The following is a 15,510-nucleotide window of genomic DNA, read 5'->3' on the forward strand; positions in this document are numbered from 1 at the left end:
TGCAGTATGAGCACTCAGCTGACCACATTAGGGAGAGCTCGGAGGAATAAGACCCTCGGCGTCCGCTCCGATCCAGGGGATGTCCAGATGGCCCAGGGCGGGCCCACACCGGAGATCTCGGGGTCTCCCCGTAAGACAATGCCTGGAGCGGCCACAGCCGGGTAGGCCCAACTTAGCGACACTTCTTCCCTTTCACACTCGCTGGTATCTTCCTAGTGCCGGTCAACAGTGTTGCTTTCTTTTCTTCTAGGAGGAGAGCTGCCCCTTTTAAAGATAATGCTGCATACCTGGGTAAGTGTCAGACAGCCATAGCCCCTGTATTGCAGGAGCATTCCTCCTCCATTGCAGTGTGAGAAGAATGTTACATATTCAGGTCGGTAGGGGGCAGGCCCGATACACTGTGGCAGGGGGCCCATACACTGTGGCAGGGGCTGATGCACTGTGGGCAGGGGCCCATACACTGTGGCAGGGGCCGATGCACTGTGGGCAGGGGCCCATACACTGTGGCAGGGGCCGATGCACTGTGGGCAGGGGCCCATATATTGTGCCAGGGGGCCCATACACTGTGGCAGGTGGCAGGCGCCGATACACTATGGCAGAGGGCAGGCACAGATACTCTATGGCAGGGGCCGATGCACTATGAAAGGGGGCAGGGGCCAATACACTGTGGAAGTGGGCAGGGGCCGATATACTGTGGCAGGCGCCCATACACTGTGGCAGGGGACCAATACACTATGGCAGGGGGCAGGCGCCGATACAATGTGGAAGTGGGCAAGGAGCAGGCACTGATGCACTATGGCAGGGGCTGATGCACTATGACAGGAGCCGATATACTATGTTAGGGGGCAGGGGGATACACTATGGCAAGGGCCAGTGCACTATGGTAGGGGGCAGGGGCCAATACACTATGACAGGCGCCGATACACTATGTTAGGGGGCAAAGGGGTCGATACACTGGGGCAGGGACTGATGCACTATGGCAGGGGGCAGGGACTGATGCACTATGGCAGGGGTCAGGGGCTCATGCACTATGGCAGGGGTCAGGGGCTCATGCACTATGGCAGGGGTCAGGGGCTCATGCACTATGGCAGGGGTCAGGGGCTCATGCACTATGGCAGGGGTCAGGGGCTCATGCACTATGGCAGTGGGCAGTGTTATGAATGGGTCACCGAGGAGAAAAAACCAAAACAAGCTAAGCCACAAAAAACCAGAGAAGTTGGTAACTATGCAGATTGCAGATCCCTGATCTTACCACACAACTAGCAGTAGCCGTGGAGCGTGCCTACGATGTTCCTAGACGCCTCGTCATGGCCGGAGGACTACATAAGCCTAAAGCAAGAAAAGGGAAAACTAACTGCCCCAGAGCAGACCCCAAAGGAATAGATAGCCCCCACACATGTATTGACAGTGAAACAAGATGAAGGCACAAACACAGGCAGGAAAATAGGCTGAGCAAATGATGGGGCCCAAACTAACTAGACAGGAAAGGAAAGGCAAGTCACTGTCTGCAACCTGCAAAAAACCTTACAAAAGTAATGTCCAACACTTCTGATAGCAAAATTAACCCTGAAGTCACTAGACTTCTCATGATATCAGCACTCTGCAATATTCTGAGACAGAGCAAAAAGAGACCGAATTAGTAAGGGACAAAAAGCCAATTGGCAAACTACTGATAAATAAGAGTGGAAATTCAGCTCAGCCCCCAGCCGGGGCTGGCAGACCTCACAAAAAACTGAATAGACCAACAAAATCAAGTGTGAACATTAGCAGAAAAACTTAGCTTTAGATGACTGGAACAGAGCTGAAAACCAAGAGCTGACAAGCCAGAAGGAATCACCAGCAACTGAATAGGGCGTCGGCTGTCTTAAATCCAATCTGAGAATCCTGAGCTCCAATCGTCATCCTCATTCTCAGGTGGCAGATCTCCACCGATCAAACCAGCCGCACCATCTCCCGAACCAGAGAATGAACTGACAACAGGGCAGGCACTGATACACTATGGCAGGGGCCAGGCGCAGATACACTGTGGCAGGGGCCCAATACACTGTGGCAAAGGGACGATACACTGTGGCAGGCGGCAGGGTCCCAATACACTGTGGCAGAGGGACGATACACTGTGGCAGGCGACAGGGGCCGATACACTGTGGCAGAGGGACAATACACTGTGGCAGGGGGCAGGCGCCGACACACTGTGGCATGGGCCGATGCACTATGAAAGGGGGCAGGGGCCAATGCATTGTGGCAGGGGCCGATGCACTATGTCAGGGGGCAGGGTGCCGACACTATGGCAGGAGCTGTTACACTATGTTAGAGGGCGGGGGCCGATACACTGTGGCAGGGGACAGGGGCCGACACACTGTGGCAGGTGCCTATACACTGTGGCAGGGGGCCAATACACTGTGGCAGGGGGCAGGCGCTGATGCACTATGACAGGGGCCGATACACTGTGTCAGGGGGCAGGGTGCCAATACACTATGGCAGGAGCCGTTACACTATGGCAGAGTGCAGGCACTGATACACTATGGCAGGGGCCGATACACTATGTTAGGGGGCAGGGGCCAATACACTATGGCAGAGGGCAGGCACTAATGCATTATGGCAGGGGGCAGACGCTGATGACTATGGCAGGGGGCAGGGGTTGATGCACCATGGCAAGGGGCAGGCACCGATACACTATGGCAGGGGCCAAAATACTATGTTAGGGGGCAGGCACCGATACACTATGGCCGAGGGCAGGCACTGATGCACTATGGAAGGAGGCAGGTGCTGATACAGTATGGCAGGGGGCATGGCGCCGATACACTATGGCCGGGGGCAGGCGCCGATACACTATGGCCGGGGGCAGGCGCCGATACACTATCGCCGGGGGCAGGCGCCGATACACTATGGCCGGGGGCAGGCGCCGATACACTGGCCGGGGGCAGGCGCCGATACACTGGCCGGGGGGCAGGCGCCGATACACTATGGCCGAGGGCAGGCACTGATGCACTATGGCAGGGGCTGATGCACTATGGAAGGGGGCAGGGGCCGATGCACTATGGCAGGGGCCGATGCACTATGGCAGGGGGCAGGGGCCGATGCCCTATGGCAGGAGTCGAAGCCCTATGACAGGGGCCGATGCACTATGGCAGGGGGCAGGGGCTGATGCACTATGGCAGGGGCTGAAGCCCTATGGCAGGGGGCAGGGGCTGATGCACTATGGCAAAGGGCAATTGGAATCACTGCTTGTTGCATAGCCATCTAATCATCAGGCAAGAGAGCTGCGTTATATAATAAATCATAATAGAAAATACATCCCATCGTGCTCTCTGTACATTAAAGGGGTCTTACAATGGAAACAAATAATCCGTGGATAGGTGACAATTCACTGATCAGACAGGGTCAGGTGAGACCCACACCGATCTGCAGAACAGAAAAATGTTATATCCCCCACCCGATAATTGTTATCCTTTTGTACAACAGAGAGGGAGCTAAAATGTCTAATTGCTGCTGCATTCATTCTCTATGGGGCTGCTGGGAAAAGCCAATTGCGGGGTAAGAAAGGAGCAGAAAGTGCTCCTCCTGCCGATTGGTGCGAGTCACAGCACTTAAGGCCCTTTTACATTTAGCGATGCAGCAGCGATCCAACCAGCGATCCGACCCGGTCAGGATCGCTGGTGCATCGCTAAATGATCGCTAGTGAGCTTTCATACAGAAAGATCTCACAGCGATGCAGCAGCGACGCAGCGCACGATACTTACCATTCACACACAGCGATCCTGCGTCCTCCCGCCCGCCTCCACGCGTCGCTGGACGTCACAGCAGGAAGTCTCAGCAGGAAGCGCCCGACGAGAAATGGAGCCGGACATTCTCGCGCGATGAGCAGCGGGGGAGCCGGTCGCTGGTAAGTATCACACATAGCGATATCGCTAGCAATATCGCTATAACGTCACAAAACCAGTGACGTTTTAGCGATATTGCTAGCGATATTGCTTAGTGTAAAACCCCCTTTAGACTCATCTATAACTTATCAGCTATCCAATGGATGGGTGATAAAGGGGGTTGTCCAGTGAAAACCAGTTAAGATGTGATTTTTGCCACTGCAGTAGGACATGGCATTCTGTGCTCCTGTCTCCCCATTTTATGTGTATGCACTAGAAAGGGAATATTATTTATGGAAAATCGTAACACCGTCATAAGGTGTGTTTTAAATGGTTTGTGGATTCTGCAAGGAAGAAAGACTTGTAGTTCTAAATATGTTGACAGAAATGTCACCACATTACCAAGTCTTATAAGGCCACATTCACACATCTGCATTTCTCATCTGTGTGCAGTGCACTGACTTTTAGGTTTTAATATAACCACTCATTCTTCTGTTTTGTGTTTCAATTGATACATATGGGTGGGCCATTTATATGGATACACTTAAAATGGGAATGGTTGGTGATATCAACTTCCTGTTTGTGGCACATTAGTATATGGGAGGGGGGAAACTTTTCAAGATGGGTGGTGACCATGGTGGCCATTTTGAGGTTGGCCATTTTGGATCCAACTTAATTTTTTTCAATGGGAAGAGGGTCATGTGACACATCAAACTTATTGAGAATGTCACAACAAAAACAATGGTGTGCTTGGTTTTAACATAACTTTATTCTTTGATGAGTTATTTACAAGTTTATGGCCACTTATAAAATGTGTTCAAAGTGCTGTCCATTGTGTTGGATTGTCAATGCAACCCTCTTCTCCCACTCTTGACACACTGATAGATTATGTTTCAAAAAAACTTTTTTTTAAAAATTGTATGGGCTCCCATGTAATTTTCATAACCAGCAGAGGGATACCCAGAAAAAAATTGACATGGAGTCCCCCTATAAAATCGAACCAGCAAAGGCTAGGCAGACAGCTGCAAGCTTATAATAGCCTGGGAAGGATCCATGGATATTGGCACCCCCCCAGGCGAAAAACATCAGCTCTCAGCTGGCCCAGAAATGGCGCATCTTTACAATGCATATCAGTAGGAAAGCTCAAAGATGCCCGGACCTTACAGGCCTTCATTTTGCATTAAAGGGAACCTGTCACCAGTTTTTCTGTTGGCAAATGCTGCATCTTTTATCTGCTGGTGTTATACATTCTGGAACACACGGTCAGCATGTAACAAACTCTCCTACATCCATGACTTTTTCCTTTCAAATTACTTTAACCTTCTGGCTCTTACTGAAACCTGGATCCAGCAGTTGGACACCGCCGCCGCTGCTGCTCTCTCATATGGTAGCCTACATTATTCTCATACCCCGAGACATGACAACAGATCAGGTGGAGGTGTTGCTCTGCTCCTTTCATCAAAATGTACTTTTCTGGTCATTGCCCAAGTACCCTCCCTTATGTTCCCTTCTTTTGAGGTCCATACCGTCAGACTCTACCAGCCCTTTTCCCTACGAGTGGTGGTTGTGTATCGTCCTCCGGGCTCCTCCTGTCAGTTCCTGGATAACTTTGCCATGTGGCTTCCAAGCTTTCTATCCTTAGACATGATGGGGACTCTCATTATGGGAGACTTAACATTCTCATTGGTGATCCTGTCTCCGCATCTGCCTTCCACATTTTATTACCAACTTCCTCCTTCTGCCTTTCACAACTTAATTCTCCTACACATGAAGACGGAAATACGCTGAACCTTACTAACTCCTCCCATGATGTCCTTTCGTTTCTGAGAAAGAAACGTGTTGAGGGATTCTTTTGTTATGGGTTACATCAGTTTAGAGCCACACTTGGGTACTGCCCTTGTTAGGGCGGGATTAATTGCAGAGGGCACGACAGGGAAGATAAGTCAAACATACTGGTCCAAAACATCTATAAAGTCCCTCTGAATACGACAACACTTTAAGGCTCAAATAGCTGAGATCGACATATTTTTTTGCACCTTTCTATGCACTGTGACTGTCACGAAATACAACGACCCAATGGGGGTCGGTCAGTGGCAATAACACACAATGGTCACCACCTGCATCAGCAAACTCACCTCACAATACAATTACACCAGCGGCCACTGGGGGGAAAGCTGATGTTAACCCCCGATGGCCTGAAAGGAAAAAAGTTTTAATGTGAAAATGCAGATCTGCCACAGATCCAAAAATGGATCGTGACAGTACCCCTCCTTCAATGAGGGGCCTCTGGACCCTCAACACCGCACCTCACCAGAAAACAACCTACAATGAGGACGCCTCGATCCACGAGAGTTCACCTCGGCAGTCACCTGACCCTCAGGTTTATGGCAAACGTGGAGCAATGGAGGTGACAACTTATGTTCCGGAGGCGCCACAAATCTCCAGAGCACCGACCTGGGGAATGAGTTGTGTACGGGCATTACTGGGGGTGACTCCAGCTGGTAAGTCCCTGGGCTGAGAATGGCCGATCACCTGAGAACTCCAGACCCCAGCAAGCACAATTCCACCGGATGTTTTTGATGGACACCCATACGTACTCCTTCACACACAGGTCCGGACCTGGACATTTATTGCCACGCACACGTTTGCCACAAGATAGTGAACTCTTCACAGAACCGACAACAGAGGCGACCCCTTGTGTCGTCATCTTCACACCCCCACCATGCTCAGAAGGAACCACCACCTTCCTCTGACCCTTCCTCCTACGAGGACTCCGACACTCAGGGTTAGCATGTGGTGAGGATTGTGACTTGCCCCTACTCCCTGGCAGCACCTCTGCTACCCCCACTGGAGAAGAATAAGATGGTTGTAGAATGACGGCAGAGACAGTAGCCCCTGGGCAACAGCCCTCACACAACTGATCCCAGCTGACTACTTCCCTAGACTGCCAATCTATGACCGGGTTGTGTCTTTTCAACCAAGGGAGGCCTAAAACGATAGGTGATGGCATTCCCCCCCAAGACGTAGCGTGACAGGGACTGTTTATGATGAGTCCCTATATGCAGATGTATATCATCCACGACTTGGGTCAACCTCCCCTGGCTAAGTGGGACAGAGTCAATGGCCTGAATTCTTATGGGTTCGGCTAGTGTCCTACACCTCAGGCCATGGGTCTGGACAAAGTGGGCATCCACCAGATTGATACCTGCTCCACTGTCCCCAAGCACCGGTATACCCTGGGTTACATCGCCAACCACCACTTCTGCTTACAATGCACACTGAGGGGAAAAATGGAGGAAATATACACTTCTTGGTCGCCTCTCTCCACACGACCAGGGGGACGCGGTTTCTTAGGTGGTACAGATGTTTTGGCGTGAGCTGGGCAGACACCGATAAAATGACCAGTCTGCCCACAGTAAAATCATGCCCCCACACCACGACAAACCGCAGGCGACACCGTTTGGGAACTAACTCCTCCCACCTGCATGGTTTCGTCCGTCAGCACTGGTGTGTCCTCCCTAGTAAGGACTACAGGGGGCAAACTCATCCACTGACCGTAGAGATGGTGAATCGGCCAGCAGGGAGAACGCCCAGGATTGGGGATCACCCTTAAGAAGGGATATGATGAATCCCACCCGTTGTTCCTCACTCCCTGATGAACGAGGGCGGAGCCTGAAGTACAACTTGCAGACCTCCTGAAAAAACAAAAATTTATCTCTGCCACCAGAAAACCTGTCTGAGAGAGATATCTTGGGTTCTGGTTGAGCCTGCACCTGAGCTGAGGCCCTGAACCCCACCAACTGCTACAGCTGCTGCACCACCTCACCACGCAGCATCCTACACTCCTCAGTGAGGGTCTGAAGCAGTTGGACAAAAAACTGCATTTGGGCCATGGCTCACCAGAAAAAAAAAATGTGAGGGTTGGTTATAATGTCACGAAATGACTGGCCCTGTGCGACACGACCAGCAATCGGTCGGTCACCAAACAGCAAACAAACAAGGGAACACCGAGGACACAATTACAACTGTGGGCCCTACGTTAGGGAACGGGGAAATGGACACCTCCTGCACTCTCCTGATGCTGTACCCTGGGCTATCCTGACATCCCTATACAGCTTCTTTTTAACCGTTGCCGAGCAGGATACCTTAGCCCTCACTTGCCCTGCACCTATCCCTGAGTAGGGAATTGGCAAGTGCGGACACTGGTCCCACCGCTGCATTAATACTACACCAAGGGAAGAAATAACAAATGAAGTAAGACAAACAACACTTAGCTTTCTCTGCTGCAATGCACCGCACAGCAGAGTAGGCATCACATCAGCATTTAGCTGAAGCACCACTGCACCAGAAAGCTCCTGTCTTCAGCACAGTTGGTATCCATAAAGACCTGTATAACCAACAGTCAGCTGATGCACCAGGTAACCTGTTAAAGGAAGGTGAGAGTGTTCAGCACCTGCATCAGCAAACTCACCTAGCAATGCGATTACACCAGTGGCCACTGGGGTGAAAAACTGATGTTTACCCCCGATGGCCTGAAAGGAAAAAAGTTTTAATGTGAGAATGCAGATCTGCCACAGATCCAAAAATGAATCGTGACACTGAGTCTGTCCCTGCACTCCCCTAACATCCTAACTGGGTCCCCCCCCACCGCCATCAGGAACCTTGTCCCTGGCTGTAGAAGCTGAAATCCAGACTCCAGAAATAGCAGACACCATAGATATGCAACTGCAAGGCTGGTCTCCATGGAGAATCTCTATCACCAACAGTAAGCTGACCATTTAAAGGATGATGGAAATGGTCACCACCCACATCAGTTGACCCAGCCACTCTGCAGTTACAGCAGATTTCCAGCAAGGGAAAACTGACATTAACCCCCCACTGGTCCTGAAAGGGAAAAAGCTACATTTAAAACAGAGTGGAACCATTGCTGGCACAAATTCAAAAATGGATCATGACAGTACCCCCCTTTAATTGAGGAGCCTCTGGACCCTCAACACCGGACCTCACCGGAAATAACGTACAATGAGGATGCCTCGATCCACTAGAGTTCACATCTGCAGTCACCTAATCCTCAGGTTTGCAGCAAACGCAGCCCAGTGAAGATGGCAATAATGTAGTCTCTGGAGGTGCCACAAATCTCCAGAGCGCCGACCTGTGGAATACATTGTGAATGTGCATTACTGGGGGGAAACTCAAGCTGGAAAGTCCCCGGGCTGAGAATGGCCGACACCCAATATGGCCTGTTCACCCTAGAACTCTAGGTCCCAGAAGCATACTTCCACTTGATATTTTTGGTGGACATCTGTGACGCAAATCACTATGGTAAATAATAGTCCCAGAAAGTGCAGAAGAAAAAGCTGCAATGACAGATAATAAAAATATATATTACTGGAAGTAAAGGGAGGTCAAACAAGCTGAGGTCAGGTCCAGGAAATGGTGCAGGACGACAAAGGCAAGTCAGAAACGAAATCCAATACACGAGCTGAGGTCAGAAAAGCCAGAGAGACAAAATAGTTTACAGGGAGCAGGCACAAGAGAAGTCAGGTCACAAGCAAAGGGTCTGAGTCCGGGAAGAGAATCAAGTCAAGCAGGGTCAGGCACAGAGTGCAGAGGTATCAATGTTACACAAACAACAGCATGTGCACGAGTGACACAGAGTGAAGGAGTTAGCATGCTTAAGTGGAAGACTAATCAAGGAAAGTGAACATAGCTGATGCAGCACAAACCCATCACAAACCCAGCACAACCCCTACACAAAGTAACATCAGACTGAAACAGAGTGGAAATCGTGACAACACCCACACGTATTCATTCACACTCAGGTCCGGACCTGAGCGTTTATTTCCACGCATGCGTTTGCCAGAGGATGGTGAACTCTTTAAGGAACCGACAGCAGATGCGTCCCCCAGTGTCGCCAAACTCTTACCTTCACTACATACAGAGGGAACCACCACCCTCCCCTGACCCCTCCTCCTAAGAGAACTCCGAGACTCATGGTTTACTTGTGGTGAGGGTTGAGTCTTGCCCCAACTCCCTGGCAGGACCTCTGCTGCCCCCACTGGCAGGAAGATGTTCGTCTGTAAATCTTGACCGTAGTGATGATTTATTAAGCTTCATTGAAGAGAAGAACTGTTCATCATCCCCACGAATGAAAACAGCACAGTATGAAGTATCTGTTACACCGGTGCTCTCGTCAAGCATTATGGAAAATGCTTCAAAACTTTGCGCTGCTGTAATCAGTTGCTGATGAACGTCACTAGCAGATTCAGTGATTCTACTAGCAACAGTATTTGCCGACAAGCTTATACCTTCGAACAGTTTCTTTTTGTCCGGACAAAGAATTTCACTTGCTTTTATAAAACAGTCTTAATGAACTGACCCTCAATGTCGTGAATGTTTTGCTATCATGTTACTGAGTACAGAACTGGCTTTCACAAAAGCTTCACTTGACTTGTTAACACTTGAGAAGAAGTTTCGCTGTTTTTTTAAGAGATGATTTCAGCTGCTGAAACTTTTCCTTACTGTTTGCTAGACAGTGCTTCATACTGTTCTCCATGCTGCGTCATGTAATGTCGACACACATTGTAGTCCTTAAGCACTGCGACAAACTGAAAACAAATCAGACACTGGGCTCTCTGTCCAACCTCCGTGACAAAATATAAGTTTTCACACTTTTCCTGAAATATTCGTTTTTCATCAGCAATCTTGCGCTTTTTTGATGACGTTGCCATTTATTATTTTAAACAGGTCCTCTGTATTGCAAAATATGTCTGTTAGCAACTCTGTCCTGCTCCTATAGAAATGCATCATAATCTGCGGGTGTATGCGCTGACGGGACCATGGACTATAATTGGGCCGTCAGATCGAACATGTGCTAAAACCGATCGTGACCGTTGAAATGGGTTGTCAGCTGTAATGTACAGCTTATCTCAGCGGATGATAGTGTCGGCTCTGCATGTGAGGCCTCTTTCACACGTCAGCGTCTCCTGTACGTGTAGTGTCAGTTTTCTCACATACCGAATGGGTCTATGCACATGTCAGCGTGTTTTCATGGACCGTATGTCCTTGTGCAAAACACTGAGACATGTCCGTTTTAACACGGACGCGGCCCGCAACACATGCTGCACACGGAGAACAGTTCACACTGTCCTTCATGTTCACGGCTGGCGGCCGGGAAGAAGAGCTACTGTAAGCGCTGTTCCTGGCGGCTGGTGCTGACCGCGGCTGACATTCTGCTTTCCTGCTCTGCCGGCAACAGCAAGCAGGAGAGTAGAATGAATGAAAACCCGACATGGGGTCTCCCTCTGTTTATGAACCAACCAGACGAAACTTACAGCTGGAGGCTGCAGTCGTCAGCTTCAGCAAGGTTGGTTCTCAAGAATAGAGGGGTCTCCACACTGTTTTTTAATTATTTAAATAAATAACGTCACCGCTCATCACTAAATAATAAAGAAAACTTGGCACTCAACTTCTAGAATTTTTTTTGGATTTTTTTAATGCAGCCAAAAAAAAATAGACGTTTCGGCCTCACTGGCCTTCATCAGTAACTATAAGTGAAAAAAATATATACAGCATATAATTGACAATGAAAATTACAGCAAAAACATAAATAAAATGAAGTATATTCAGGATTGGGCAATCTAGAATAACAAAGTAATATCTAGACATAAGGTCATGTCAGAATTGAACAGATTCGCTTAATGTGGCATGAAACTACCGTTACATTGCACAAAAAAAAAGAAAAAAGACATACCAGACTGCAGTATAGTAGTTAATCGCATTCAGTGTGATAGTAGAAGTGACACCATAATCTATAAAGGTTAATAAGCCGAGGTAAGGACACCAGACTAAATATACATAAATTGGAGGGCATAGTGAAAAAGATGAAAAAGGAGGCCTACCACTTTAAATGTGCCTGGTCATGCACTAGGCGTTGGGCATGGAGCCTGAATCAAAAGTGAGGGCAGTGAGAGTTTGTGTTCCACATGCATTCCAGCAGCCATATTGGAACCCAATAATGAATAAGAGGAGGATTTCCTATATTCAAAGTGAGGTCTGGGAGGCAGAATGTGTTCCAGCGGCCATCTTAGAAGTGCAGAAGTATTCTGAGGCTCATTACAGCGATCCATTAGAGTAGGATAGGTGGTGGCTACTATTCACTATTCAGTGTGGAGAATGGTGATAAATGAAGAGGAGAGTAAGAGGACAAGGCTCCAAACGGAACAGCTAGTCAATATAGGCGGCTCTGAAAAATTATAAGAGACAATTAGTAATCGGCATGCAATAGAATAATATCAGGAAAATATGCAAAATCAGGATAACACTTTATATGGAAAACAGGTAATTAACAGTATGCATTAGACAAATGCTAGTAAATCATAATCGCGGTTTAATCTTCGTGGTATTAAGGTACCCAACGTGTGAATCCAATACGCTTCAAGCATTTTGAGGATTTTTATGCTGTCACCCCCTCTCCTAGGTGGTGCTACCTGTTCAATTACCTGGAAACGAAGTTGGGAAATTTTGTGATTATGGGTAATGAAGTGATAAGGAATGGGTAACAAGTTTCTGCATCTGATTATAGACTTGTGCTTAGAAATTCGATCTTTCACAGGTTGGGTGGTTTCACCTACATAAGCAAGTCCACATGGACATTTGATCAAATAAACAACATGTGAGGTATCGCAGGTTGAGAAATCCTGATTTTGAAGGTTTTGCCTGAGTGTGGGTGGTGAATTACGTCACCCTTAATAACATTACTACATTGGTTGCAGTTGAGGCATGGGAAGGTACCAGATTTTGGTTTATGTAAGAACCGTTGGGTAGATGGAGTGAAATTCCTGTGTATGTCCACTTTAACCAATTTATCCCGTAAGTTGGCCGCCCTTGTAAAACAAGGGAAAAAAGGTTGGTTAAATTCAGCAATATCTGGGTGCGCCTCTTTGAGTAAATGCAAATGTTGACGGATGGAACGGTGTAGTTTGTATGCAAAGGGGTGATAAGTATGTACAAATGGTATACGTTTACTGGAAGTATTATGAGTTCTGGGGGTGTCTTGGTTGGATTTGGTCAATACATGCTCAGGATAGCCCCTCTCACTGAATTTGATACGCATTTCACTGAGACGTGTTGATTGTAAAGTTTCATCTGTTACAATCCTTTTGATCATCTGGAATTGTGATCTAGGGATTGAATTTTTCATAGCAGGTGAATGTAGACTATTACACAAGAAAACACAAAATGACAAATTTGCAAAAATACTCTGCAGTAAAAAAATGACAGTAATCAGCAAGTGCTGTATAACGAATACAGGGTATTTAGTCGATACGTTTTTTTGTAAAAAATGTATACCAAGCCGTTTCACCACGTCACGGTAACCCTTCACGAAGCAGTCCCTATCTAATGTATTTAAAACCTGAACATGTGAACAGTGTCTAAGTGAACAGGATACAGACAAGCGCCTCCTAGCATATGGGCTTGTGGTGTAAGACGGCTCATTTATGTGCATGTCACACAGGAGAGGGGTGGGGTCTCCCAAACCATGCTGAGCAAGGAAAAAACGGATTAAAAACATGTGACATGCACAAGTGTGAACAAGTCGGTCAGACAATGCTCACACCACCCAATGGCTGAAACACAAGAAAACACAAAATGGTGAAGCGGCTTGGTATACATTTTTTGCAAAAAACGTATCGACTAAATACCCTGTATTCGTTATACAGCACTTGCTGATTACTGTCATGTTTTTTACTGCAGAGTATTTTTGCAAATTTGTCATTTTGTGTTTTCTTTCTTTCTGACCGACTTGTTCACACTTGTGCATGTCACATATGTTTTTAGGATGTAGACTATTGTAGTGGAGCAGACTGTTGCGGTCAGTTTTTTTAGTGCATAGATCCATGCTAAGATGACCATTGTCATCCTTAATGACCAATGTATCCAAAAAACTGATCTGATTGCGGTCATATGTGACTGTAAAACTAAGACCGGGCCATGAGGAATTAAGAAGGGTGAGAAAATCGCTCAATAATAATAATAATAATAAATTTTATTTTTATAGCGCCGACATATTCCGCAGCACTTTACATTTCAGAGGGGATTTGTACAGACAATGGACATTACAGCATAACAATAATCACATACAGTAGATTATAACAAATACCAAGAGGAGTGAGGGCCCTGCTCGCAAGCTTACAGTCTATGAGGAAAGAGGGAGACACGAAAGGTGGGTGGTAACAGTTGCTCTGATTGTATGGACCAGCCATAATGTTAAGTGTGTAACAGTACAGACACAGAGGGCTAATGGATGCATAAAGCATGTGGGAACATGATGCTGGGAACCTGGTTATGGTAAAACTTTTGGCTCTGCCACACAGGGATAGGTTAGGTTAATGTGTTGAGGCGATAGGCCAGTCTGAATAAATGCGTTTTCAGGACACACTTAAAATTGTGGGGATTGGGGACTAATCGTATTGACCTGGGAAGTGCATTCCAAAGAATTGGCGCGGCACGTGTAAAGTCTTGGAGATGGGAGTGGGAGGTTCTGACTATTGAGGATACTAACCTCAGGTCATCAGCAGAACGGAGGGCGCGGGTAGGGTGGTATACTGAAACAAGGGAGGAGATGTAGGGTGGTGCTGAGCCATGGAGGGCTTTGTGGGTGAGGGTAATAAGTTTATACTGAATTCTGGAGTGGATGGGTAGCCAGTGTAATGACTGGCACAAGGTAGAGGCATCGGTGTAACGATTGGTGAGGAATATGATCCTGGCTGCAGCATTCAAGACAGATTGGAGAGGGGAGAGTTTGGTAAGAGGGAGACCGATTAGAAGAGAGTTACAATAGTCGAGACGAGAATGAATAAGAGAAACAGTAAGAGTTTTTGCAGAGTCAAAAGTAAGAAAAGGTCGAATTCTAGAAATGTTTTTGAGGTGCAGATGACAAGAGCGAGCCAGTGATCGAATGTGGGGGGCAAAGGAAAGCTCGGAATCAAGTATGACCCCAAGACAGCGGGCATGTTGCTGGGGAGTAATAGTGGAACCACACACGGAAATGGCAATGTCGGGTGTAGGTACATTAGTAGCGGGAGGAAACACCAGGAGTTCAGTCTTTGACAGGTTCAGTTTCAGATATAGTGAGGACATGATATTAGACACAGCGTTTAGACAATCGCCAGTGTTTTCTAGAAAGGCTGGCGTGATGTCAGGAGAAGAAGCGTATAATTGGGTGTCATCAGCATAGAGATGGTACTGGAAACCAAATCTACTGATTGTTTGACCAATAGGGGCAGTGTACAAGGAGAAGAGGAGGGGGCCTAGAACCGATCCTTGAGGAACCCCAACAGTAAGGGGAAGGTGAGAGGAGGAGGAACCGGCAAAAGAAACAGTAAAGGAGCGGTCGGAGAGATAGGAGGAGAACCAGGAGAGAACGGTGTCCTTGAGGCCAATGGAATGGAGCATAGTGAGGAGGAGCTGATGATCCACAGTGTCGAATGCTGCAGAGAGATCCAAGAGAATTAGCATGGAGTAATGACCATTTGATTTAGCTGTTAGCAGATCATTAGAGACTTTAGTGAGGGAAGTTTCAGTGGAGTGTAAAGAGCGAAAACCGGATTGGAGAGGGTCGAGAAGAGAGTTTTCTGAGAGATAGCGG

At 47.8% G+C, this 15,510-nt stretch overlaps 1 protein-coding gene across 2 annotated transcripts in view; it reads left to right on the top strand.

The window, feature by feature from the left end:
- Positions 1-6: 6 nt before the first annotated feature.
- UBXN11 (UBX domain protein 11) overlaps positions 7-15,510 on the top strand; it is a 522,546-nt gene continuing 507,042 nt past the window's right edge. For both annotated transcript variants that reach the window (XM_073564590.1, XM_073564588.1), the window contains exons 1-2: positions 7-161; positions 251-291. In XM_073564590.1, coding sequence (XP_073420691.1) covers positions 7-161; positions 251-291 — 196 coding nt within the window. The remainder of the gene's footprint in view (positions 162-250; positions 292-15,510) is intronic.

Source organism: Dendrobates tinctorius, unplaced genomic scaffold (assembly GCF_039654945.1).
Source record: "Dendrobates tinctorius isolate UK_male_01 unplaced genomic scaffold, ASM3965494v1 ptg000015l, whole genome shotgun sequence".
Taxonomy (NCBI): domain Eukaryota; kingdom Metazoa; phylum Chordata; class Amphibia; order Anura; family Dendrobatidae; genus Dendrobates; species Dendrobates tinctorius.